The following is a 27158-nucleotide window of genomic DNA, read 5'->3' on the forward strand; positions in this document are numbered from 1 at the left end:
AAATCTTTTTCACAAGGTGAGGGTCAATTTGAATGCATGTGAATAATAGAACATCTAAAATGAATAAAATACCGTTCAAATAATGGAGTTAATACCAATATATCGGGCGGGAAAATTTAGCACTGTATATTAAAAATTATAATATAAATATTTCCTTGTAAGAAATGTAACTATTTAATCTCTGACTCCAATGTTTTGACCATGACAATTGTTTCCAAATATTGTGGCGGAGTGAACCATCTCGCCGCCTTACTACTCTTTGAAACATCTGACTGGCATCACTGCGCATGCGCTGGTTCAAAGTTTGCACGGAGCCCGGAGCTGTTCCACTCAGCACGTTGATGTAGCTGGTAAGAAACTATTTATCTGTCAATTCTCTGTAAATATTTTAACAATAATAAACGGCTGCTCGTTGACCGTCAGCTGTGTTTACATGTCAGTGTACCAGCTAGCTTAGCTTAGCTGAAGTTAGTTAGCTATTTTACCTAATGAGTTTGACCTGCTGTTAGCTCGTTTTAGCTTCTAATGTTCATGTGTTTAGTTGTTGTGACCTTCATATGTAAACAGTGTGGAGAGATTTAGACACTTTTTTAGGATGTTATTTGATAACATCTGACAGAAAGTTTGTATTAGTTTAAGTTGACCATTGATTTTGCTCTACGAGTTTGTTACACAGCTTTTGTATGTGTTAATATAAGTATCTATTTTTATGTCCCCTCGTCTTAAAAAAACTACTAATATTTCACCCTCTCATCCTCTTCATTCATGTGCAAATAAAATGATGTTGTTAAGAAGATTTATAACGTAATTATGATTCATCAACTTCACAACAACAGACTCACCATGCTGACATACCATGCACAGTCACATAGTCTTTATATGGATATCTGTGGACAAGTACACATTTAAACCCACGTTGAGTTGGCCTTATGTGTGTATTTAAATCCCTGTTTTGTATTTCAGTCTTAAATCATCAGATCATTACCTGTTTGGAGTCATTGAGGCTTTAATAGAATGAGACGCGACGACAAGAAGGACGAACCAGTTTTCCAACGGGTCGTGTTGAAGAACGCCTCGCCGTACCACTACATGAAAATACGCCTGTAAGTCACTGACTGTGTTTTCATTAGAAAATAATGTATTGTCATTTTATCTGCCCTGGTAGATTTTTTTCTTGTTCTTTTAACTGTGGGATGCTAATATTTAACTTCAGTATTCTTCTCCGTGATCTTGTGAATGTGGTGTTTGAGAATTGTGTGTGTGGTTGGTTTCAGTTGTGCTTATTTATTATAACAAAGTGCTGCTTTCTTGGCCAGGTCATTCTTGGAAAATAGATTTTAATCTCAATGAGTTTTTTTCATTTACCTGGTCAAATAAAGGATGTTGTTTGATGTTGATTACCATTCCTGCCATTACCTGCCTATCCATCCACATTGTGTCTCTCTGTGTGTTTAGTGTGCTGCAGGATGAGTCTACCAGACTGAGCGCAGTGCAACTGAAGGTGTTCATCATCTCGGGTCTGAAGAGTCTGTTTGGAGAGGTGAGGTCATATACGCGGCTGGTTCAAATCCAACCACAGCTAAACATGTGTGATCTGCTCTGACACTGTGAATAAAAGTCTAAAGAAAATATCAACAATGTAAAACTTTGGGTTTTAGCGAGTTTGTCAGAAAACACACGGAGCAAGGGGACAAATTAGAATTGTCTTTAAAATTATATTACGCTATATTTACGAAATAGTATTAGGGTTGGGAAAATCCATGTAAAGTTCTTTTTTTCATGCATTATTGTATGTATTGTGCTTCAGGTTGGAGCAGCTTTGAACTTTGACCTTTTGAAGTACGATGAAGACACTCTCTCTGCTCTGCTGCGTGTTTACAGCAGGTAAGAGTGGCAGCAGCAACATCATGAGGATATGTATTGATGTATATGAGGAAATATTTATAATAATTATTTTCATTGTGTGTGTGTGTGTGTGTGTGTGTGTGTGTGTGTGTGTGTGTGTGTGTGTGTGTGTGTGTGTGTGTGTGTGTGTGTGTGTGTGTGTGTGTGTGTGTGTGTGTGTGTGTGTGTGTGTGTGTGTGTGTGTGTGTGTGTGTGTGTGTGTGTGTGTGTGTGTGTGTGTGTGTGTGTAGTGGTTTGGTGAAGCTGTGGAGCTCCCTGACTCTGCTGGGCCACTACAACGAACAGAGCTGTGCCTTCAGAGTGCTGCAGGTCAGCAGACTTCACTCCAGTCTCAAATCTTACTTTCCTTTAGCTGTAGGAACCCAAATACGTTTACTTATGTGTTTCTGTATTAAATATCTAGAAGCTGTATAAACTAATCGCCCAATCATATAAATAGATATAGTTTTATTGTTATTGCACATAAAACACAACAACATTCTGTCAGCCGACTTCATTCTAGCATTACATCTTACTTGCCTTTAACTGTAGGAACCCTGGCTGTGTTTTATCTGTGTGTTTCCGTGTTGAATATGTTGTAGCTGTATAAACTAATCTTCTTGTGTGACAATGATATGAATAGACATAGATATAGTTTTATTGTTATTGCATATAAAACACAACAACAATATATTGAATGCAGGACCAATGCAACTAGCAGAATAATAATAATAATAATAATAATAATAATAATAATAATAATTAACATAATAATAATAATAATAATAATAATTTTCTCTTGTCCTCTTCACAGGTGTCTCCATTCCTCCTCGCTCTTTCCGGTAACAGTCGAGAGCTGCAGCTGTGACTGAGTACATCCTTCAGTTTTCCTTCATGATGACGTTCATATGGGGCCGTAGCATCTTTACCAAAAAACTCCGTTTGTGCCTCTCTCTCTCCCCCCACCGTCGACTGCTCCACGTGGGCCAGAAAGCCTCCCTCACCAAGGCCTTCTCCACCCGGGATGTGGAGCTTTTCGCGGAGCTCACGGGCGACAACAACCCCCTACACTTGGACCCAGTCTACGCTAAAACCACCTCATTCGAGACCCCCATAGTTCACGGCGTGCTCATAAATGGTCTCATCTCGGCCGTGCTAGGCACTAGAATGCCTGGGCGTGGATGTGTATTTTTGTATCAGGAGATTCGCTTCCCTGCTCCGCTGTATATCGGAGAGGAGGTTCTGGCCGAAGCGGAAGTCCGTAAAATCAAGATGTCGTTTGCCTTCATTGCGGTGACGTGCTCGGTGCAGGACAAAGTGGTGATGGATGGAGAGGTGATGGTGATGATGCCCGAGGATCAGCAACAGAAAGCCTGAGAGAGGAGGAGAGATATGCCCGGATGTGATAGGGAATTTAAAGCCTCTGGAAACCTGGTCTAAAATATCAAAGCAGGGTGTCTATCTAAATAAGCTTTTACATAAATCTAACTGAAAATACATTTTCATAAATATTATAAAACTTAATTGATTTTTATTTTCCTCTTGACTGATTGCCAGGACTGTGTGGGTGTGGCTGTGGAATTTTGATCCATGTGGCTTTTTATTTTTGATGTTTATTGATCACGTTAATTGAACACGGACAATAAGACGTTTAAGAGAGAGATGTGTCCGTCACTCAAGAATTTATTCTTTAGCTTGTTTTTTTCGGAGATGTATTTTATTTATGAATTAAATCTTGAGTGTGGAATAAAAAAAAAATGCTCAACTTGCTTTTTTCCTTTTTTTTTATTTATCAAATGAATTACTTCTGGTTACAGATCACTCTTGTAACTTGGACCACTGCATGCTCTGACAAAAGGGCAACATGTGTAGTTTGACCTAGAAGCTGTCTGTTTTTTTTTCATTCATTCAACCTAGCTTACAGGAATGTTTCTCACAAAGTTGCCAACACAAAAATAAAAATAATAAAAACAGCTGCCGTTTAAAGTACTGCATGCACACCTGACCTGCATATAAATATAGATTGTATAAATAATACATGCAGTGTAAATAACACATTTATATAGAAACAAAAAACTAATATGGCTTTGTCAGTGACCTCAGTTGTAATTATACATAGTAAATAAAGAAGGTACAGCAGTGAAGACGGCCAAGAATATATATATATATTTTTTTTTTACAGTATAAAGCTGGAGAACAGTGAGCATAATATAAACATTTGTTAGTTTATATATTTTTTGCGCTTGTGGTTCCTCCGGTTCCTCCCCTGACCAGCAGAGGGCAGTGACGCAGCATCACGTGGTTTTCCAACAGCCAATCAGGATGACAAGGCAGCCTTGTGACGTCAGTTCGGATCTCGGACTGCGTTTCCTGGTTACGGTAAAGCTAAGCTAGCAGCTATAACCGCTAGGTGTTGATGTTCCTCTCGCCGCTGAGCGAGGTCCTTCCTCGGTGTCCACAGTCAGCGACACACGGGCACTTTAGATTAGACTTCCACCGTTAAACCATAGACTAGACATAGACAAATAGATATAGTAGTACAGCGTTGAACCTTCCAGGATGTCTGTGAGGGAGAAGCCGTCTCCAGGGAGGCTGTTGCTGGACGACACGGTGCCTCTGACGGCGGTGATCGAAGCCAGCCAGAACCTGCAGTCCCACACGGTGAGTGTTTACCCGGGATAAAGCTCTCATATGCGGGGACAATCTCTGGGTTGACCGGTGACAATAGTCATATGGTGGTTCAACACAGACAGGCAGATGTGTCTCTACTGCTGCTGCGTTTTAGATACGTCTTATTTTAATAGGCGTTTGCTTGACTGGTTCCGTTATCGGACACATTGCAGGGATCAGCAGTTTCCTTAATAAGTCTATAATTAATCTATAAATAAGGCCTCAATTTGTATTTAAATGTCTTGAATCACGTGACATTTTCACTGAACCAAAACAAGTAAAAAACGATTCAACAGAAGTTACATTAAAGATTTGGGCAAAATTGTCCTTAACCCAAAGTAAATGATGTCGATTTTTTTTTGATTCTCCCGTTTTGGGTTATTGTGAAATAAGTCCTTTTATCCATTTTATCTGCGTGGCATTACAAAAGCATTCAATCTAACTTGGCTTAAGCTTAATTTAAGTTTATCTCAGGTACATGTTAACATTAACCTCAAACTACCTCTTGACTCCCACAGTAGATAAAAACACAAATATCGCTCATGTCGGTCAGTTGACAGCCGAGCACTGTCACTGATTGAGCAATTTCCTGGACGCGTCGCTTTTATGCAAACTGCTGATGTAAAAGGATTAACTAACAGAGGAGCATTGACACTGGCTGACCTGAAGCCCAATAAAGCACTTTAACCCTGAGTGATAGCCTACATTGCGTTAAGACCATAATAGCTAACTCCATTCAAAAGTGTGCGTTCTATTCGTTCTAATATTGTCAAACGAATATGCTTTCTAAATCAATATACATGTCCGTTTTGACTTTTTATTGATCGATTGAAACATTCGGCAACACCTTCTTCCTTAAATACCTTTAATGAAATACAGTGTTTTTCATTTGTTTCCATAGATTACAAATACCAATGCCATACATTATTGATGAGCTGCTTTGAAATTATGACAATTCAATGAAATAAACGTTTGTTTTTGTTAGTTATCTATGCCGAATTGAAGACAAAGTATATCTCAATGTGTGATTGTTCACGGAGTCTTATTACAATACATACATTTCCATGGAAACATTAAATACTCTGATTTGTTAACGGTGTCTGGCGAAATTTCTCTTAGCCATTATAACTCAACAGTTTACAAGATAGCCATTGCATTAAAACGTGCACTTTGAACTGGTTTAAACACCGACGGGGTCATTTTAAAGGATAAATCAAGCTGTGTTTGAGCTGTTTGTCCGATAATGGGCTCTCATGACCGGGTTTGTTGTTGACAGTCCAGTGCGGATCAGCTGAGCTAGCCAGTTAGCTTAGCATTGTATACTGCTGTCAAGAACCAACCAAATCCATAGTGGGTGTTTTTACTAATGTGAACCAAAACTGTAACATCATATTATCGACTAATATGGATGGATATATTTATTAGATTGAATTATTACATTTCTCTGGTTGTTTTTGTCTTGTTTTTAGCTTATTATTCAAAAACAACAGCTTTCTTGTTTTTTAATTTTATTTATTATACATTTTATTTAGAACATTATTCTATTGTATTTCCTTTTTGCCAATTCTCAGATCAGATTACATACTTTCCAGAATTTCTCAACATGTCAGCGGTTCTAAAGCGAATGCAACACTGTGAGCAAAGGCCTCTACACACTGTAACACTTCCTATTGTTATAGTGTGTGGGACAAAGTTGACTTCCGTTTCATAAATTACAAGTCAAGTCACTTACCAGTAGTAAAAAAAACATCTAAAGGATTCCACACAGGATTGATGTTGTAGCAAATATTTTACAGCCAAAACCAGGGAAGGACGTGTGCAATAGACAACGCAAATTTGATTTTAAAATAAATTTCTGTGTCTAAATTTATAGAATAAAAGTTCATTTAAGCTCAAATTTGTTTCCGATTTGTTATTAAATTGTTGTGTTTTATCAAAAGCAAAACAATAACATCGTAATATTGCCAAGCGGGTAGAGTGGTCGTCCACTGATAGCAGGGTTGGTGGTTCGATCCCCCTGCCTTCTGCCACATGACAAAGTGTCCCTGGGCAAAGGGACACTGAACCTTAAATTACTCCCGATAGGTGGCTTGCACCCTGCGTGGAACTGCTGTTTGAAAGTGTGCATGGGTGAATGTAAAGTGCTTTGAGTCTAAGAAAAACAGTAAAAATCTCTATATAAGTGGAGCCCATTTAACATTGAAAAATCTGTTGACCACTAGTTTGGACTTGAGCTGTTTATGTCCTGGCTGTTTGTGAAGCTGAAAGACATGAATGAACTCAGCAGATTAGAGCAGGAAACACATTCTGTCTGCAGGACTTTGACTGTTACTACGACGACTGAGAGGATTAGATTAAAGGAAAAAATACATGTTGTTAACGCAGTGGTTCGTGTTTTGCTGGCAGTTATGAAAGACATTTTGCCCCAGAGTTTCATTATTGTAGAACTGTGTGGGAGTTGGGATGTGATCAGACTGATCCTTGACTAAACAGCGTTTCTCTAAATCACTTATTTGGAAATGAAACAGAAAGTGACTCAGCTGAAATATGAAACCCTTTTGATTCAGGTTCAAGGTACAGTAACAAGAATAGAAAAAATGACAGACTGATCTATTTTCATCCATTCAATAAGTGTGTATTCTGCTGAGTAATGAACTCTACAGGCTCACGTGACCCTTGAGTATTGATCTGACTGTTACTGCAGTAAGGCAATCCTAGTGATTATCACTATATTTGACTTCGTTTAAGGAGTCAAGGAGTCAGCGATTCTGGAGAAGGCTTGTTGTCAAAATCAGTGAATATCTCCTCATGATCTGCTACCTCTCCGTACTGTGTGCATACACTGATTAAAAGGTACAGGTCCCTGTTGTGCAGGAGGGCTCGCTACGGCAAAAGCCTGGTACCTGCAGCCATAGCAACACTTAACAGAAGACCAAGATAAAACACCCCAGTCCCACTCTGTTTATATATTCTGTCTGCATGTTTATTTTGTTGTTTGTTGTCCATCTGTCTATTGTCTGTCGGCGTGCGGCTGTTAAATGTAATGTGAAGTGGAAAAGAATTTCCCCTTGGGGACAATAAAGTCTAAAGTCTAAACAATGGTGTTAATAATACACAGCCTAGGCTCTGTAAACTGGTATATAAACACAAACAAAGGGGCCCACCATAATTAGCCTTTATTCCCGAAATTCTTTAGATATAATTTACGTTGAAAAGCATCAGATTGGGGCGCCCTTAGCTCAGTTGGTAGGGCGTCCCCCCCATGGGCCTCGGCCAGCAGGGTACTCGGGTTCGATTCCAGCCCGCGGTCGTTCTCTGCATGTCACTCCCCTCTCTGCCCCATTTCAACTCTGTCTCTAGTCTACACTATCAATAAAAAGCATAAAAATGCCCAAAAAATATCTTAAAAAAAAAAAAAAAAGCGTCAGATAAAGTGATTTTAATGGTCTTTTTCTCTCTTGTTTCTCAGGAGTACATTGTCCGGGTCCAGAGGGGCGTGGCGTCAGACAACAGCTGGCAGGTAAATACACCAACAGTTTGTTTGACAGAAATACTCATTGATGAAAATGTCAAAGATCATTGGACCAATAAGAAAGTGCTAGGAGAATGATTAACCAATTGCAACAACTCTGTCAGTAACTGATTTTGTGTGTGTGTGTGTGTGTGTGTTGTGTGTTGTGTGTGTGTGTGTTGCAGGTGATTCGGCGTTACAGTGACTTTGATGTTCTCAACAGCAGCCTGATGGTGAGTTTCACATCTTGTCTGAGTGCTTTCAAAGCAGCAGAGGAATTGCTGGAGGATGACAATACACACACACACACACACACACACACACACACACACACACACACACACACAATACAAACAGCCACCTTTTAATGCCTGATGATAAAGAATAGAGAATGGTCTTTTGCGGCTTAGCCCTTTAAATGCTGCAGTAAAATGAAAGAGCACTGCCCCAACCAGAGTCCTGCCATCCATATATGTGTTAACCATTGATCAGTCATGTGAACTAATGCAAAGCCAGTGGTCTGTACGCATGCTTTAGCTGACTGCTTTTGTAGGAGTCAGCTAAATATATTCATATATATACACACACACAGGGTCGTATTGATGTCCAGTTAATCTGTAATCAATAGAAACTGTTTTGTTCCAAACTAGAGCGTATCTCTGTGTTAGGGTCTGTCAGATTGTCCTGATGTAGTTTTGGTCCTGTGGTCAAATCATTCCCGGATAACAGGACGTGCAAAGATTTTCTGCTGAGGTTTTGCCTATTCATTTCCTTTTTGGGGGGTTTCTCTCACACACACACACACACACACACACACACACACACACACACACACACACAACAATGTCCAGCCAACAACAGTGTGCAGAACTGTCCGCTGTTTGTCTATCGCTCTGTCACACTAGTTTTCTTTGTCATAATCGGATTCCGTTTCATACACACGACGTAGGCATGTTCTCGCATACAAGAAATTTGGCTGTGGTCAGACCGTGCACACAATAAACACAGAGTTAATGTAAACTGGAGTGCCATGGGAGCAGAGTGGTTACCGCGCATTCCAATTAATTACAATTTCACTGGTTCGATGTATTGTAAACACTTCAATATATGTACCAACTTGGTTGTATAAAGGTAACAAACATTAATTACTTTTAAGCACACTAAAACACAACAACAACAAAAACAAACGGAGCAGAACAAGCTTTTATAATCTTCTTAAATCGGAATGAAATGCGCCAGAACATCACATGACCAGCCACAGCACATGAAGAGCAACATTCCACAAACTGAGCCTAGCCCGTCTGCACAACACGTATGACAAGCACATTTTCACAAAAAAAGCAAAATTGTGGATAAAATACAGCTCTGGAAAAAATTAAGAGATCACTCTAAATATTCAGTGTCTCTCGTTTGACTTTTTATAGGCATATGTTGGAGTAATATTAACATTTTGGTTTTTATTCTATAAACTACTGACAACATTTCTACCAAATTCCCCCCAAAAGTATTTTCATTAGGATCATTTCCATTAAGTGATGAAGATTTAAGAAAAATCCAGACCGGTCTCTTAATTTTTTCCAGAGCTGTGTACTTGAACTTTACTAAATAGTATGTACAATTAAATTCTCTCTCTCTATCTCTAGGTTTGTGGCATCAGTCTCCCTCTCCCTCCCAAGAAGCTTCTTGGGAACATGGACAGAGAGTTCATCGCGGAGCGGCAGAGAGGACTGCAGGCGTATCTGGACTCCATTACCCAGCATCCCTTGCTCTGCAGCTCCCTGTTCGTCAAGAGGTTCCTGGACCCCAACAGCTACTCTGCCAACTACACAGGTGAGTTAACTCAGCTTCACTGAGAAATTACTTTCACTAAAAGACCTACTTCACTGGTGGAAATATGAAGGTGTATTGAACTAGGAGATCCTATGTAGTATAAATGTGCTACATTTTTAGAAATCGGTTAATCCTACCCTGAGAAAAGGCAGAAGGAGGGTTTTATGGTCTCACTTTCTAACCCTACCATGTGTGACATCACACATGGTAAAATGTAGGGTTAGGATTAACAGGACAGCTGGGCCAAGGGAATACTGAGGGAAGACTGAAGAAAAAGCAAACCTCATTCATTATATTATAGTAGCGTTTTTTCTAATGATAGAACGCGGTTTCTGTATTAAGTCTTATTTAGAGGTGGAAAGTAACTATTCACTACAAATTCAGGTATTTTATAAAGACTACATTTACCAGGATATGTTTTACTAGTAATATGCTGTATCTAAGCACCAGCAGCATTTAATTGTTCAACAATCTTTGAAAAATGGTCCCTTTGGTTCAATATGTTTTGTAGATAACACGCTGAATAAGGAACAAAAAAAGAGATGGTTTTTTTATAACATAGAATATATCAGATTACCCATAATTATATGACTGTCATTTACCATTTACCAGAGAAACCTCTGCTTTTGTTATACTTTCTATAGTAGAAGTGCTTATAGTTCCCAATGTTAAATATAACATAATGGGGGGAAGGGTAGATGGACAGCAGCACTATGTGTCCTTTGGTTGTGTGTGGACTTAAATGCAAGATCAACATGGAAGAAAAAGCAGAAGAAAAAACATTGTTTTATTGCTTTTTAACTTCATTAACTTTCTGTCTGTAGAGATCGCCCTGCAGCAGGTCTCCATGTATTTCAGGTCTGATCTAAAGTGGGAAGTCCTGGAGCCTCTCAGAGACATGGGTAAGACTTAAACGAAACAGACAGTTATTGCATATACTGTATTTATATATCCAACTTGCAGATAACTGTATAATAATACAAAAATAACTATTCAAACTAGTAACTGTTTGATATGTAGTTACAGTCATAGGTTACAGTGCTTAACCCTATCATTAGCTCACATAAACTATTGGTCAAACCAGACCAAGTAATTCTGTTGCAGCGATATAAGGTACATAGTTTTGTTTTTAAATAATGCAGGATTTTTTTTATTGAAGCCACATACTCTGTATTATTCTTATTGTCAAAGTTATAAATAAAGTGACATTATGTTGTTTTTCAGGCTGGAGGATCAGAAAGAAATATTTTTTAATCAAAAACAAAGAGCAGCCGAAGGAGCGGTATCTGCTGAGCTGGGTGAGTGCAACACAAAACATGGGACTTAGTTCTGCTTACTGCCTTCAAACATGTTTTCAATACAAAATAATGATAAAAATAAATTAAGTTGTATTTTAACCACACATATTAAATTACCAGCATGTTTACGTTTTTATCAGGGTGATCATTATAAAAAAATCAGGCTGACATTTTATGTCTAGTTTCAAACAACTTTTTAAATTTTAAACTGGTGTTCACTTAGTGCATTAAAAAAAGTGTGAAGGAGAAGGAAATAATTTTCTCTAGGAACATATCCCACACTCAGTGACTCCTCTCTGTTTACAAGAGATTACGTTTAGATTTATTTAATTCAATCAAATGATATCAACTGATGTGAAACAAGAGATGGAGAAATAAAGTCTTATTCACTCCTATTTCACTGTTCATCTGACTAATGTGTGTTTTTGTTATTTCTATCACGGAGGAAGTTTGTTGAACTAAAACAGAATTCAAAGGAATTCCTCCACAGTCTACAAATTCACTTAAACATTAAACTTGATTTATTTCAGATTCCCAAAAGTACATGACTTGAATAACATTTGTGCAACTCATGTTTATCAATGTAATTAATCGTGTGTGTGTGTGTGTGTGTGTGTGTGTGTGTGTGTGTGTGTGTGTGTGTGTGTGTGTGTGTGTGTGTGTGTGTGTGTGTGTGTGTGTGTGTGTGTGTGTGTGTGTGTGTGTGTGTGTGTGTGTGTGTGTGTGTGTGTGTGTGTGTGTGTGTGTGTGTGTGTGTGTGTGTGTGTGTGTGTGTGTGTGTGTGTGTGTGTGTTCGTAGGTGGACCTTGGTCCAGATAAGTTCCTTTCAGACAAAGACCTGCAGTCAGCCATGAAGCTGCTTACAAGCCTCTCTGTAAGTACATGCTCTATTTACTACCTTACAAAGCCATATTACAGCTACTACATATTGGTGCAAAGCTGAATGAATGTTTGACCTTGTTAGCTTCTGTTTTAACACATACAAACCGATAAAGACATGGAAATGTATACTTTCTGGACAGCGAAAACAATCTGTTACATTTCCAGTTTCAACAAATGAAGCCAAATAAATGCACTGTGCTTTAATAGCTTTTGGTTTGTAGAACGCATCATTACAAATAGTTTAACTGAAAGCTTAACTTTTTTTTTTTCATTTTTTAATCTATGTTGATTGCAATATTATTATTTTTTTTATTATTATTCTTCCGGACAATTACACACAATACACAATTTTCTCTTTGCATATTCACACATATTACTTTGTGTTATTGTCCGAAGGGTGGCAGGAGAAGCCAAAGGCTTATCAGGTCCCGCCCCCACTGCCATAAGATTCAGATACACAGCTAAAACAGTTTTTTTTTTTTTTTTTTAAGAAGATGCATTCCAATACACAGACAATTTCTCCTTATTCATTGACAGTGCACACCAGACATGCTTTCCATTTTCCTCTCTGCCTGTGACAATGCAGATAGTGATATGGCCTTGTCCATTTCTTCTCTGGTAGTCTAAACACATCTGCAAAAGTATTCAAAACAGTCAGTCTGTCTGCTGACCTCGGCTGCAGGCCCATAACATGCAGTGTATTTACAAATTCTTCAGTCAGTGAATGAGTTTTTTTTTTTTTTTTTTTTTTAAGTAAATCAATGTTTGTATCCCCACAGATAAATATCTTCTTTTGATTTGTAATTCTCCCACGTATTCTATAAAGTCTTCCATTTTTGAATCGGGTGTTCTGTACACACAGCTGATAATTAACATTTATCTTTCATTTGAATTTCAATAGTCACACATTAGGTTATCAATTGCAGAGCACATTGTATTTACGATTTCAAACCTTATATTGTGACACAAACCAGTTTAAATCCCTTTAGTTCAAAGTCCCTGCTTTTGCCTTCTTTAATCCATGTTTCTGATGTTGAACTGGTTGGAGAATTTCTGTAGATATTCCTTAATTTGTGAAAATAATATCAATCTTAATAGAAGACATACAGACACCTGTTGTAGCCAAACAAAGATGTATTTATTGACTGTTATTAACCAAGCCCCTCCCCCCCTCTCCAGACTCCGTATCTCTATCCGCTGCTGTTCTCCAGCACCAGTGAGTCTTCAGCTCTGCTCATCCGGCCGTTCACTGAGAAAGGCTCTCTGAGAGACCACATCTGTAAGGTACACAGTGTGTGTGTGTGTCTGTCTGTCTGTCTGTCTGTCTGTCTGTCTGTCTGTCTGTCTGTCTGTCTGTCTGTCTGTCTGTCTGTCTGTCTGTCTGTCTGTCTGTCTGTCTGTCTGTGAGTGTGTGTGTGAGTGTGAGAGTGAGTTAGTTATCAGGCAGAGTTTGTCCTATTCAAATGGACAACCACAGGAATAATGTTTTTCTTTACTTTTCCTATTTGAGAGTCTGAAATAAATACAGATTGATGGATTTTGGACTCCCTCTCTCCAGGTGAAGCCCAGAGAGAGTTTCCTGAAGAAGTATTGTAACCCCAAGAAGAGTCAGGGCCTCGAACTGCAGAACATTAAACTGTACGGCCGTCAGATCCTAGAGGTAAACACACACACACTCACTCACTCACTCAGTCACTCACTCACTCACTCACTCACTCACTCACTCACTCACACACACACACACACACACACACACACACACACACACACACACACACACACACACACACACACACTCACACACACACAGACTCACTCACTCACTCACTCACTCACACACACACACACACACACACACACACACACACACACACACACACACACACACACACACACACACACACACACAGTAAAAAGGACAAATAAATAAACCACACCCACCAGTACTATTTGTTACTAGAGCATAATTTGTGTGTGTGTGTCTGTTTCTGTTTCTGTGTGTCTGTCTGTGCAGTGCCTGAAGCTCCTCCACGATGGCGGTGTATTCCACGGTCACCTCCATGCGTCCAACGTGATGGTGGACGACGGCGTGTGTCGACTGACGGACGTAGAGAACGGCATGCTGGGAGTTCCCTCGGTGCTGAGACCCGCATTCACACAGCTCAGGAAGATCAATGTACGTCAACACTGAATTAGAATCCGATCCATCAAATTAACATCTATATTAATAAATAACATAAATATACAGCTCTGGAAAAATTAAGAGACCAGTCTGGATTTTTCTTCAATCTTCATCTCTACATTACTTAATGGAAATGCTTGTAATGACAATATCTGTGGTCGGAATTTGGTAGAAATGTTGTCAGTAGTTTGTAGAGGAAAACCAAAATGTTCATTCTACTCAAACATATGCCTATAAATAGTCAAACGAGAGACACTGAACATTTGGTGTGATCTTTTCATTTTTTCCAGAGCTGTAAATATGTATAGATATGTATGTTATATTTCTATCTGCTATCTCACAAACATATATATGCTTTATTTTGACTGAAGTAATCAGCTCGATCTAGATATGATGTCTCTAAAACTGAGAGGGAAACAAAGTAGTAAAAGTATATTTTGGATAAGCCAGTGTTGCTGTGAACAACATCTTAAAAAACCCTGCAGATGCCACATAAGCCAAGTGATTTTTAAATGTGCTACCAAACTGTTTTTTTGAAAGTTAATGGTGTGTGTGTGTGTGTGTGTGTGTGTGTGTGTGTGTGTGTGTGTGTGTGTGTGTGTGTGTGTGTGTGTGTGTGTGTGTGTGTGTGTGTGTGTGTGTGTGTGTGTGTGTGTGTGTGTGTGTGTGTGTGTGTGTGTGTGTGTGTGTGTGTGTGTGTGTGTGTGTGTGTGTGTGTGTGTGTGTGTGTGTGTGTGCGTCTGCATCTGCAGACCACAGATAGCATCGATGTGTTCTGCTTCGGACATTTACTTTACGAGATGACGTATGGCCGACCGCCAGACAGCGTCCCCGTCGAGGAATACCCCGCTGTCCCCTACACAACTGTGGGTCAGTATTACACACACACACACACACACACACTAGTATGTTCACACATACAGATGCTGCCGTTTGTCTTCTTCTGTATCTCCAGGTCCATTAAGTTACATTTTAAATTGTTCTTAGTTTATTAAAATGTATTGTGTATCTGTATAATTGCCAATTTGATCTGTTTATGTATTTATTGTGTGTGTGTGTGTGTGTGTGTGTGTGTGTGTCCGTCTATGTGTGTTTTCAGTGTCCGTGCTGCAGTCCATTCTGTCCGCAGACGCCTGTAAGAGCGGGATGCCAACAGTCTCGGAGCTCATGCAGTCACCGTGAGTTCACCTGTTTAAGCCTCTCTGTCCTGTTGTTTCAAACGACCAATAACAGACGTGGAAAAAAATTCAACTCTTTCTCTTCATTATGACCCTCAATACACTCAAAAGCTTTATTGTGTGGGATCAGTACTAAGTACAGCATGTTTAAGTGATAATATAAATAATTTACCTAACTGTAAGTAGTTTTTTTTTTTTTTTTTTTTTTTTTTTTTTAAGATTTTTTCGGGGCATTTTTGCCTTATTAGACGGATTTGTAGAGACAGAGTTGAAATGGGGCAGAGAGGGGGGGGGGGGATGCTCTTGCCCACTGCTCCACGAGCGACAGAGTAGTTTAGTTTTAAGTTTGTAAGATGCATCAACATAATATCAAACAGTTTCTAGTTTAAAGTATGTGATAAAAGATTCCCTTTTTAATACAAACCAATGTGTGTCAGTAGAAAAAGGACATGTGTTGCGTAGGAACCAGAACGTCACCATTTTGTTGTTGTTGATGAGTCACAGTTTGTGTTTTTCAGGCTGTTCAGTGACGTCCAACTACAACACTCAGAGAAACTCACAATCAAGGTGAGAGGCTCAGTTTGATATTAACACTGAGGGCTTTTCCCTAGAATATTTACTTGTTACAGACTCATTTCTGTATGTTGTGTTGTATGATTGTCATTATATATACAAAATTATATTTACTTGTTTTTTTTGCAATATAGTTACTAATTATTTTATTTTATTTTTCATGTTTCAATGTCACTTGACTTCTTTTATTCCTGTCTTTTATTCCCCTATTGTACAATGGGACGTTTTAATGTTTGTGCATCACATGTATTTTATGCACTTGTGTTTCAAATTGTGATTTTTCTTTATCAGCTTAGCGCTCTGTAACTGTATGTTTAAAATGGCTATCTAAATGATATTTAAATTCAATATTATTTCTCCCCAGGTTCCCAGTCGGCTAAAAGAGGCGCTGAAGACGGCTAAGGAGAGTATGGAGAAGAGGCTGCAGGAGGAGCAGAGATTGGTGCGTCACTTCTCTCATTTTACATCTCGGAATTATTATTTGGTGTGTGTGTGTGTGTGTGTGTGTGTGTGTGTGTGTGTGTGTGTGTGTGTGTGTGTGTGTGTGTGTGTGTGTGTGTGTGTGTGTGTGTGTGTGTGTGTGTGTGTGTGTGTGTGTGTGTGTGTGTGTGTGTGTGTGTGTGTGTGTGTGTGTGTGTGTGTGTGACTTCACATTACTTTATACGTCTGAGCAGCTTTTGGGAGGTCACCGCTGTTTGGAGTGAGTGACCTTCCAGATAAGGTTGACTTGGTTGGCTCTTGTGAAAACACTGTCTGTGTAAAGACATTGCAACATAGTTTCCCACAACCTTTTCATGTTGCAAACACTGAAGCTCAGTTCGGAATCTGATAGGAAAGGAAATTGCACAAGCGTGGTTGTTGTAAACATTAACTGTCGGAGATAGCATCTATCATTTTTATGATTTATTTTGCACTTGGTGAAAGCATCTTGATTCTGCTCCTAAGCATTTTTCAGTGCAGGTTTTATGAGACGTTTCACAGCGCAGCAGCTTGTAAATATGAATGTTTTTGTAATATTGTTTGTTATTGTTTGATTCCAGATCAACCAGCACAGGAGGCTGACCAGAGCCCAGTCCCACCACGGCTCAGAGGAGGAGAAGAAGAGGAGGAAGATACTGGCCAGGAAGGTTAGCAACAGACAGACAGACAGACAGACAGACAGACAGACAGACAGACAGACAGACACACACACACACACACACACACACACACACACACACACACACACACACACACACACACACCGGTTTGGGATGTGTTCATCTCAAAATCATTATTAATTTGTTCTCCCAGAAATTGTAGCAACTTTTAGCCCTGCATACCTTTTTTAATTTGAACTATCAAAAAATGATTTAGTCTTGAAAAGCTTTTTTAAGTTTGAGTGACAGTGATATTCTTTCTTTGATGAATTCAGGCATCTCCATATAACAGATAAATGTAGTTCTTTATTTAAATGATGCATTACTTTCCTTTCCTTTACTCAAACAATATCAGTGGAAGCATCAAACCCAGATTTTATCATTAGAAAAGTAGAAATGTTCTAAGTGTTTTAGATTGAGCACAGCGGTGTGTAACTGTTTCAAACATCATCACATCCTAAAAACCATTTGTGTGCCATATGATGAAAAAATTGGGTTTGGATATATTGTTGTACAGTTTTGGCATATGGAATATTTTACCTGAGTCGTTCTGCTACCTGTGTCTTGGCGTTGTTCTATGAATTATGAAAAAGTATTTGGACCCCATTAGAAAAAAATAAAAAAAATAGGTTATTACTTTTTGTAGTTCTACATTCTGATAAGGAGGACAGGATAATTACTCTGACATTTTTCTGAGTCTACAAACAGGTTTGAATTATCTCTTTTATAACAGACACTATGAACACATGTCGCATACTGAACATACTGTATAGATCAGACCCAGTATACATATACACTATACATATCCAGGTGTCACACCATCAAGAGGTCTGATCAGTTTCTCATTGCACCACGTCAGCAGCTAGGAGCCGCTTCATCCTGTTTGGTTTGATTATGGCCGTAACAACCAAGGTCCTGATTTCTGTATTTTTTTCCCCAAAAATTTAAAAAATGTATTACATAGACCGAACAAGTTGTTAATGCAAAGAAAGATACCAGGCACAAAGAAGTTGGAAAATGAATGGAACATATTTTAGTTTTTGTAATGATTTCAATATTTATGTATTGTATTTTTCGCATTTTCTCAATAAATCAGTTTTTTTGCAGTAGTGTTTTTCCCCAGTAAAATGAACAAAATAAGTAGGAGATGAGAGCAGAATGAACTAAGCCTAAATGTTGCAACTAAACAGGAACACTTTAAAGTTTTCAGACTTTAATTCTTTGTCCCACTAGTTTTCAAAGAGTGGTACATTTTGTGTGAGCAAAGTGATTAATGTTAGCTGTAACTGTAACGTCTGAAACAATGTTGTGTTTTTGTCTTTGCAGAAGTCCAGACAGTCGGCTTATGAGAATGAAGAAGACCTCTCCGTCAGAAACAACAATAACTCGGGTGAGTCACTCACTGCTGTCACTGTCGCCAAGTTCTTTTCTTTCTTCATTTTTTCTCTCCGTTAAGATCGTTGCTGATGGTGATTTCTGTCTTGCTGTTTGTCTTCAGGTTCTGGAGCCAGTTCCCCTCCAACGTGCCCGTCCTCCCCCACCCCCCCATCCACCACAGGTATGTCCGTCTGACTGTATGTCTATATGTGTTTTACTGTTGGTCTCTCTTTCTCTCCCTCTCTCGCTCTGTCTGTCTCTCTGTCTATCTCTGTCTGTCTGTCTCTCTCTCTGTCTCTCTCTCTGTTTCTCTGTCTCTGTCTGTCTCTCTCTCTCTCTCTTTCTCTCTCTCCCTCTTTCTCTCTCTCTCTCTCACTCTGTTTCTTAATCTCCCTCTCTCTCTCTCTCTCTCTCTCTCTCTCTCTCTGTCTCTCTCTCTCTCTCCCTCTATCTCTCTCTCTGTGTGTGTCTTTCTCTCTCTCTCTGTTGGGGAAAGTGTGGGACGTCCTGTGTAGCACTTCTTCCTTTGTGGTGAGACTCTACTGGAGCTGATATGGGACTCGGCGCGCTGCTCGGATCAATAACAGCATCTTCAACATTAACCTGAATTTTCTGACCTGAAGTTTCATTCTGCCTTGTAATATGCATGTGTGATTCTGAAGTCTAAATCATTTGACTTGAGCTGTCTGTCTGTCTGTCTGTCTGTCTGTCTGTCTGTCTGTCTGTCTGTCTGTCTGTCTCTTCTCTCATCATGTGATTACCTGGTTTTCAGACAGGTATACGTCTCTCTGCTATTGTAGTCACTAGTGTCTTATTCACCTCTTTATGTCTCTAGCTAGCTACACGCAGGGCGGGAAACAATGATGTTTAATTTTATATTTAAGAACATTTCTGTCGATATCAACAAATCCCATGAAAAAAAAACAATGGCGTATTAAAATATATTTTTATTATAATCATAATGTTGAGTGAGTATCTCTAGTAGCAGATGTACTTGGTCTTAACTTGTGTTTTTTTTTAATAGTTTTTGTACAACAGTTTAGCTATTAGATCAATTATTTTCATGGGATTTTTTGACAATAAGAAAAATACGGATTATCACCAGAATTCACTTTTAAAGGTGCAGTGTGTAGTATTGGAGTATTTTAGGGTCATAGTGGTGAAAATTTTAGATTGCAACGCGCTATCTCTACCCCTCCCTTTGGGAGAATGTGCAGAAGCTATGGTGGCCTTCAAGGACAAGAAGCTAGTTACTAAAGAAAGGCATCATCCACCACTGCCTCAAGTCTTTCCACAATATCAAGTGATATTGTAGTGTGATATTGGTGAAGATGTATTTAGTAATTTATTCTATAGTACTAATTCCTCTTCCAACAGCTGATTTCCAACGCATTCCTATGTAGATATAAAAGGCTCAGTCTAAGGTAATAAAAAAAAAATCTATTTTCAAGCGATTATACACTAATTATATCAAACTCATAAACAATAGTATATTCCATTTCTACCAAGTATTTTCTGGGTTACCTTGTACACACTGCACCTTTATATGTTTTGACAACATGCTCACACCATTACAGCATCAGTTTCCTCTCCTGGTATTAGTGTCTCCTCTCCTTGTCTCCTTTCTCCTTGTTTCCTTCTTTAGCCTCCTCTCCTCTTTGTCTTGCTGGTTAAACAGTGTCAGTGCTGAATGGTCCAATGAACAGTAAACTGTCATCTCTCTCTCTGTCTCTCTGTCTCTCTCTCTCTCTCTCCTCTCTGTCTCTCCGTGCTGTCTCCACCATAGAGCATGCTCCATTCTGACCGTGTCGTTGGGTAAAGTAAACAGTTTATAATGATAATGATAATGGTCCCTGGTGGTTTTTAAAGCTGTCGTACACCTTGGCCTCCCAGCAAGATCCAGGTCTCAGTGTTCGGCCTAAGGCTAATGATCTCAAGAAATACCGAAATAGACTTTATTATTATTTTAAATATTCAAAGTCAAAAGAGTAAAAGTTTTTTCTTAGTGTCAGTTCTGATATATGCAAGACCTACATCAGAATTTAAATGGCGTTTATCTCTGACCCACGGTGCAATTGGAACGATAAAAAATATATATAGAGTAGGATAAACATAAACAATAATTACATTAGATAAATTCTAAATACTATATACTAAGTAGTGTGTAGTAGTCTATCCAATATAGACAGCTGCAAAGGGTTAAAATGACAGCGTCTGTAAACTAATATGCCGTACCCTGAAGAAAGGTAAATATGAGTAGGTGCTTCCCAGACTCAGATAAGTGTTGTAACTTGTTTCAGAAGGTTTTTCTGTCAGATTTATTGACACAAAACAATCACATTGTCGCTTAATTGAGACTCGATTTTTGTGGCTGATACTGGTATTTATATTTGGGAGTTCAAAAATTCTGATAACAAAAATATCAGCCAATAGTTATTGATTTTTGTGTACAACATAGGGTTAATCTTGATACAGATCCTTGAGATTTTAAAATATTTCTTGTTTTGTATGAGCAGGTCATTTTACAGTGTATCGACCTAAACAAGCTTATGGCTTAGTTAGTGCTCTCTGGTGGATATATTGGGCAATGGTGATTCATTCAACCATCTCCACTTCAAATTTACGCAGTGATGCCTAACATTACTTCTTCGACTAAACTTCAGGATTTTGGTTAAATATGTGCAAACCATGTATATAATGGTTAATCCGAAAAATGTCTTCTTTAAACGGTAGGCAAGTTTTATTTTTACAGCACAATTCAGACACAAGGCAATTCAAAGTGCTTTGAGTGAGATCCGAAACTACTTCATCTTTTAATGGACTATTCGCTGCTTGCCTGGAACAAGGTGTACGAACAATCTTTATAAAACCCTCACAATCTGCAATGAAGCCCAAACCCTCACACCCAGTGCAGCTCCCCCAGGCTCAGCCCATAGACTGTCTATGGGTCAGACCTGATGTTCTCATTGGAGATTGTGATCTGTTGGTTCTGTCCGTCCGCCTGGTCACTCAGTTGCAGCATGCCTGTCTGTCTGTCTGTCTGTCTGTCTGTCTGTCTGTCTGTCTGTCTGTCTGTCTGTCTGTCTGTCTGTCTGTTTTGATTCATCTGCTTAAGTGTCTGTGTTTGGGACGGGGTGGCAAAGTGAGGATGCTTTTTGGGTCATAAACTTTAAAGCCTGTTTTCCTTTACATTACTGGTACCGGTACTCTACTCTACTCGCCTTTTGGTATCGAATACTTTTCTGGAGGTCGTTTTCCATTACAGGAGAATACCCATGATTCAATGCGAAAATACACGTCGCTTCAAGTGACGTGTGTTGTCACATTGATGGTTGTACTGGGTACAGTTTTTGAAAAGACAGTCGAGAAAAACCTGGAGAGGCAGCAAGCTCAGTATCTGCGGCTGCTTCAGTATCTTAGCTGTTTGTTGTGCAGAATAGGGTGCCACAAAAAAAAATAAGTTAGGGGTCCGCACATTGATGACATAATGGAATTGACGATTCTCATTAACCGGATGTGTCCAGCAATAATAAAAACAAACTCAATAGCTCTTGCTGCATGAACTCTTGGGAAAACAAGCTGCTGTCATGATAATTGTTGTTTCTTTTTATTCATCTATACTTGCAATGACAAGTATATATGACCCCTTAAGGATGCATACTGCACGTTGGAAAGGTGTTTAAATGAAATAAGAATTGGACGGTGGAGGACCAAATTTGATATTACTATAGGCACTAGAGTAAAATATCCTATTATTTCAAATTGTACATAGATTTATTATAATGTTATTATATGAAGGTGTTGCATGTGCATTCTTACAGCCCACTCAGCAAATGGCTTATACATGAAGCTTTGCATGTGTTTTAAGCATTATAGAACATTGAACATTGCGCTCCGGGGACGTAACTGAAGTGTCATCTGGATGTGACATGAAAACACACTAGCCATTACCGCTGCATAACATAATGAAAGTCAGTTCCGCGGCCATCTTGGAGTAGATCAGTCACCACTGCAGGCTTTAGTGATTCTGCAATTATTAAATTATTAAGAAAAGGGGGCGCTCCTGGCCCAGTGGTCAGAGCCTCACCCCCCTGGCCCAGGCCCCAAAGTGCTCAAAAAATAATCTTAAAAAAGAAAAGAAAATATTCAGAAAAATTATAAAAATGTTATGTTCATGCTGTTGTTAACCAGTGTAGACAGGTTATTCCACTGAACATACCAACTTCAAACATGTCTATTGTCTCCTGCAGAGACGTGTTCCTCCAGGTTCGCTTACATCCATTTAACTGTTGGATGTCTTTTCATTATGTCGAAGATAATTATTGTTATTTGAAAATAATTCACAGTGTAGTCAGAAACAACGCGGAGGTGGTGGGCGCCAGACGCAGCTTTTTTGTCTCTGCTTTACCCTCATGTTGAGCTCCCAAGACGTTTTGCTTTTCTGCCTCTGATCGCTGGGTTACATCATGGTTACATACGGCTTGGGACGCAAAATGGCAGAAAGAAATGTACCAGGTTTGGGTTCAATTCACCATCCGTTTACTTACTTTGTTGATCAAAGCGATTCGATTAAGCAGGTGAAATGGAATGGACTTTAGTCTGGAAGATAAAGAAACAACTACAATTCCCAGAAGGCATTGCTGTAAGAATCATCCAATCTGAGAGCATTAGAATATCTGTCTGTGTAGCTAAAGGTGAAGTTAGAGGTATTTTGTACCTAAACTTTGGGTTAAAAGCAAACTGATGGTGGATTGAGTTCAGCATGGACACTACATAACATGCAGATGCTGGTTTCACAAAGACAAACTCCTTTTATTAAAAGAGTGCTTTGTATTTCTGAAAATCTACAATACATACCGGTACAATTTATATATATAAAATTAATACAAAAATTATAATTAAAATCTAGTGCTACCACGTTATTTTAAGTCAGCCTATATAAATGATTCATTGGAACTTATAGCTTTAATTATGGTTTATAAATCATGTACTAATACTTTTTTAAATCGGGTTTTAGCGAATAATTACAACAGAGGTTGAGATTCCAGGTATGTATTTAGAAGAAAGAAAAAAAAACATTTTGTGGTGAACAGCCTCCGCTCCTGTAGATGTCGCAGTGCGGTTAGTTGCCTCGTATTGCGTTGTGCAAAACAGCAAAACTAAAGCAGACCCTTCCTAAGACAAATCCGAGTATCACAATATGCATGGCGATGTATCATATCATGACCCATGTATCGTGATGCGCATCGTATCCTGAAGCCTTTGCCAATCCCCACTGAGCTTGAGTCGTTGAGACGTATCATGCTTCATCTTTGTGCAACCAGCTTCAGGGGGAAACTGCTTGTAACTGCCATTAACCGGTGTTGTAATTCTGTCTCTAACAAGTTCAACGTTTCTCTCTTTCATCCAGGAGTACAGACCGCTCCTCCTCCCCCACCACCACCACCTCCCCCCCCTCCCATGCTGGACTGTCCCCCCGGGCCACCCCCTCTCGCTCCCTCTGACGGGGCGGGCGGCGGACGCACTGCCCTGCTCAGCTCCATCCAGGGCTTCAGTAAAGGCAAACTGAAGAAAGCCCAAACCACTGACCACAGCAAACCCATCATCTGACCCTCGTAAAACCATCGCAAACCATCGCCAACGCAACCGTCGCTACGACAACACCACTGACCCGCTGGTTCTGCACTGTGGTCTGCACGGGCTCACGACGCCGCCCCCCCGACATGTGAAAAAGAATCACTAACAAAAAGAGAAGAAAAAGAGAAAAAGAGTCACAAGAACCATTTTTTTTTTTTTTTTTTTTTTGCTATTTCTGCTTTTTTCTTGCTTTTTGAATTTTACAAATCTGTTGCTGTGGTAGGAGAGAGTGGAGGACGTGTGGACAATCGTCTGGACAATCCTGAGGCCCCTGAAGGTTTGTCTTTTCTGACAGACACCAGACAAGAGGTAGAACAAGCTGGTGAACTTAAACTGAGTCTGTTGAGCTGCTGCTGCTGCTGCTGCTGGCTTCTTCTCTGCGCTAAAAGCTTGTGAGAGAGGCGATTGAACGTTTTGGAATTTGATATTTAATTTTTTTTTTGCAACTGAGGATGCTTGGAAGAAGTTAGGAAGTTGAATTTCCTGGATCCAAAACTCTTAACATCAGTGCTTCAGCTTTCCCATTATGAAATCATTTGTGTCCTTCTGACGTCTGTTCCAAGACAGATTCTAGAAAAACTACGTAACAAAACATCACCACCATCAATTCATTTATGTCTAACTTAACTTCCGAAAACACGATTTAAAAAAATAAAAAAAGTGTAGAATATAGCTATAGATAAAAATCAACTTCTCGATAGAATTTTTCTAGAGATGTTTATGCATCTTATAACAAGAAAGAAAAAGTCAGGTCACCGTTTTTCATCTGTAACAAGTTTAAACATTGTTACTGAATTGGAAGATTTCTTTTTACTTGTTTTAAGGAAATTAGATAAAAATGACCCAAATAGAGCAATGTTTGTTGCAGTGTATGAAACCTCTAAGTGGGATCACACCGTCCGTTTGGTTTGAACCCGAGGGCTTCCTTGGATACATGTTGTGCAATTAATTCATAAGTTAGAGATTTTGTCGGTAGCCAAACCATGACATGGCTCCCTAAGTCCCAACTCCACTGTCTTCTGTTTATCCCAATCCTCCCAATTATCACATAACCGAAGCGGATGGAAACGCACATTAATCCTCATTTTCTTCTGCCATTTGTTTGCCAAAATGTGGTTAAAATGTGGGATTCGTTTGGATGTAAAACAATCTCATTATACATTTTCTAACATCCTACTGTCTATATTTACTAATACTGGAAGAATTAAGATCTCAACGTGGCTGCTGAAGGGGGCAGAATATAAGTGTAGGGCATGTGCCACTATGGCTAGCGCAGCCGCTCTCTCCATTGGAAGTAAAGGCCTTGCTGTACGCAAAGTCAAACCTGCACTTTTGATGTTAGAGACTCTCGGATCAGAGCAACATAGCGTCGATCCGTTTGAGCTCTGATTGTATTAAGGGTCTGAAATTAATCTAACAGCAAAATAAATTTAAAATGATAAAAATAGATTATATATCTTATGTGAGATTTGGATGGTTCTGGTTCTCTGCACCAGAATAAAACAATCATTTCACGATTGTTCAAAAAATCCATACTGCTGCTTAGCATTTTTTTGGCCTATTTTTGTCAATTTTAGCATGTTTTGGCCTCTCACTTCTTAAGCCATCTATCAGTTAATGGCAGCCGTTGGTTTCAGAAACGTTCCTATTTGCACAGACTTGAAACTTGCTACAGTGAAAAAAATCCATCAGTCAACATTTAGTCAACTCCATCAGTCAACATTTAGTCAACTAACAATCTTATTAGTTTTAATCAACTGTAGATTGTTAAAAACCTGCCTGTTAAACAGCCACTACTAGTGTTGCAACAAATGGAAAACTTCAAAAGGAAAAATAAATAAAAATTAATTTAATGTATAACAACTCCTGCCATGATGCTGGTGCATAAAGCAGTGCTACCCTCCACATAGCTCCGTTAACCTTCATTTAACGGCCGAAGGTCAAAGGTTAATTTCAGATCCTTATTGTGTTGATTCCTGTTATTTTTTTAAGTGTTTTGCTTCTGTTGTATGTAAATGTTTGTCGTCGTCCCAGAGTTGAGATTCTTATATTTTATTGTGCCATATGGATCATTGTGCCTATTGAAATCTGAATGTGTTTTTTTTTTTGTTAAAATATTGCATGTGACAATATCTGTACCTAGATCTGCGGTATGTTTAAAGCTCAACACTTTAGCACACAGCATGGTATAATGTGGCGATTGGCATTAAATAAGCAACTAAGGATTATTATCTCATGATAGGTTTTGTCCATAAAATCCCTGATCTGTGATTCTCTCATATAGTTTTCCAGAAGCCAAGTTGAAATCTTCACACGTCTTATATCGTCCTAGCAACAGGCCAGAAACCAAAATATTCAATTTACAATTAAATTTAAAGAGAGAAAAAAAACGGAAATCATTACATAGGAGAAGATTAAACAATTTTTTTTGTAAAAGATCAAAAAAAGTAAGATGATTTTTTTTTTTCTGCCTTGAACTAAAATCATTAATTGAGTAATTGTATAAGCAATGAAAAGTAATAATGTGGTACAATGAAAGCAGAATTAACAAGACGTCCGTGATCACTGTGTGCTAAAGTGTTGGCCTGTGTGACGGACAGAGCTGCTATACTGTAGCAGATGTTGTTGTGAGTCTTATAGTTGAATCCCAATGACTCTGATCTACACAATCCAAGTTTTAGCGCTCGGAGCGTTTCGTTTCATTTGAACTGCTCTTATGCTCAAATGGTTTTGTTTTAAGTATTCAGTGCAATCCGGTCCAATGCGATGGTCTTCTTCACTTCTTTGAAGGGTCATTCAATTGTGTATGAATGTTTTTTCTCTGTAGCACTTTACCCGTGTGGGGTGGAAGACATGTCCAGAGTTATTATTGTGTCAAATAGAGAATTTGTGAAAAAATAAAGTTCAAGATATGCCGCTGAATTAACAGAGAATTGTATGAAAACAACTCTCCAACATTAAGGTCATTTACAGTTTCCACGCACAAGCTGAAGCAAA

At 38.9% G+C, this 27158-nt stretch overlaps 2 protein-coding genes across 4 annotated transcripts; both read left to right on the top strand.

The window, feature by feature from the left end:
- The first annotated feature begins 270 nt into the window (after positions 1-270).
- Positions 271-3634, top strand: rpp14 (ribonuclease P/MRP 14 subunit). Of its 2 annotated transcripts, XM_080026233.1 has the most exons (6): positions 271-350; positions 964-1103; positions 1456-1540; positions 1808-1884; positions 2136-2214; positions 2699-2897. In XM_080026233.1, exons 2-6 carry the CDS (start codon positions 1015-1017, stop codon positions 2750-2752), a joined length of 384 nt encoding a protein of 127 aa, XP_079882359.1. In that variant the 5' UTR covers positions 271-350; positions 964-1014; the 3' UTR covers positions 2753-2897. The 2 variants fall into 2 exon arrangements, with proteins under 2 accessions (XP_079882359.1, XP_079882358.1); XM_080026232.1 differs by lacking the exons at positions 271-350; positions 964-1103; positions 1456-1540; positions 1808-1884 and having other exon boundaries at positions 2141-2214; positions 2699-3634.
- Positions 3635-4293: 659 nt separating this feature from the next.
- On the top strand, positions 4294-27083 carry pxk (PX domain containing serine/threonine kinase). Of its 2 annotated transcripts, XM_080026203.1 has the most exons (19): positions 4294-4545; positions 8024-8074; positions 8251-8298; positions 9709-9895; positions 10720-10797; positions 11120-11193; positions 11993-12067; positions 13255-13359; positions 13634-13735; positions 14090-14251; positions 15010-15127; positions 15357-15435; positions 15954-16002; positions 16373-16450; positions 17049-17135; positions 18474-18537; positions 18646-18705; positions 20311-20339; positions 23935-24012. In XM_080026203.1, the coding sequence occupies exons 1-18, from the start codon at positions 4444-4446 to the stop codon at positions 20325-20327; spliced, it is 1536 nt and encodes a 511-aa protein (XP_079882329.1). In that variant the 5' UTR covers positions 4294-4443; the 3' UTR covers positions 20328-20339; positions 23935-24012. The 2 variants fall into 2 exon arrangements, with proteins under 2 accessions (XP_079882329.1, XP_079882328.1); XM_080026202.1 differs by lacking the exon at positions 20311-20339 and having other exon boundaries at positions 23935-27083.
- Positions 27084-27158: the final 75 nt, after the last annotated feature.

The sequence above is a fragment of the Ammodytes marinus genome, assembly GCF_949987685.1.
Source record: "Ammodytes marinus genome assembly, chromosome: 4".
Taxonomy (NCBI): Eukaryota; Metazoa; Chordata; class Actinopteri; order Uranoscopiformes; family Ammodytidae; genus Ammodytes; species Ammodytes marinus.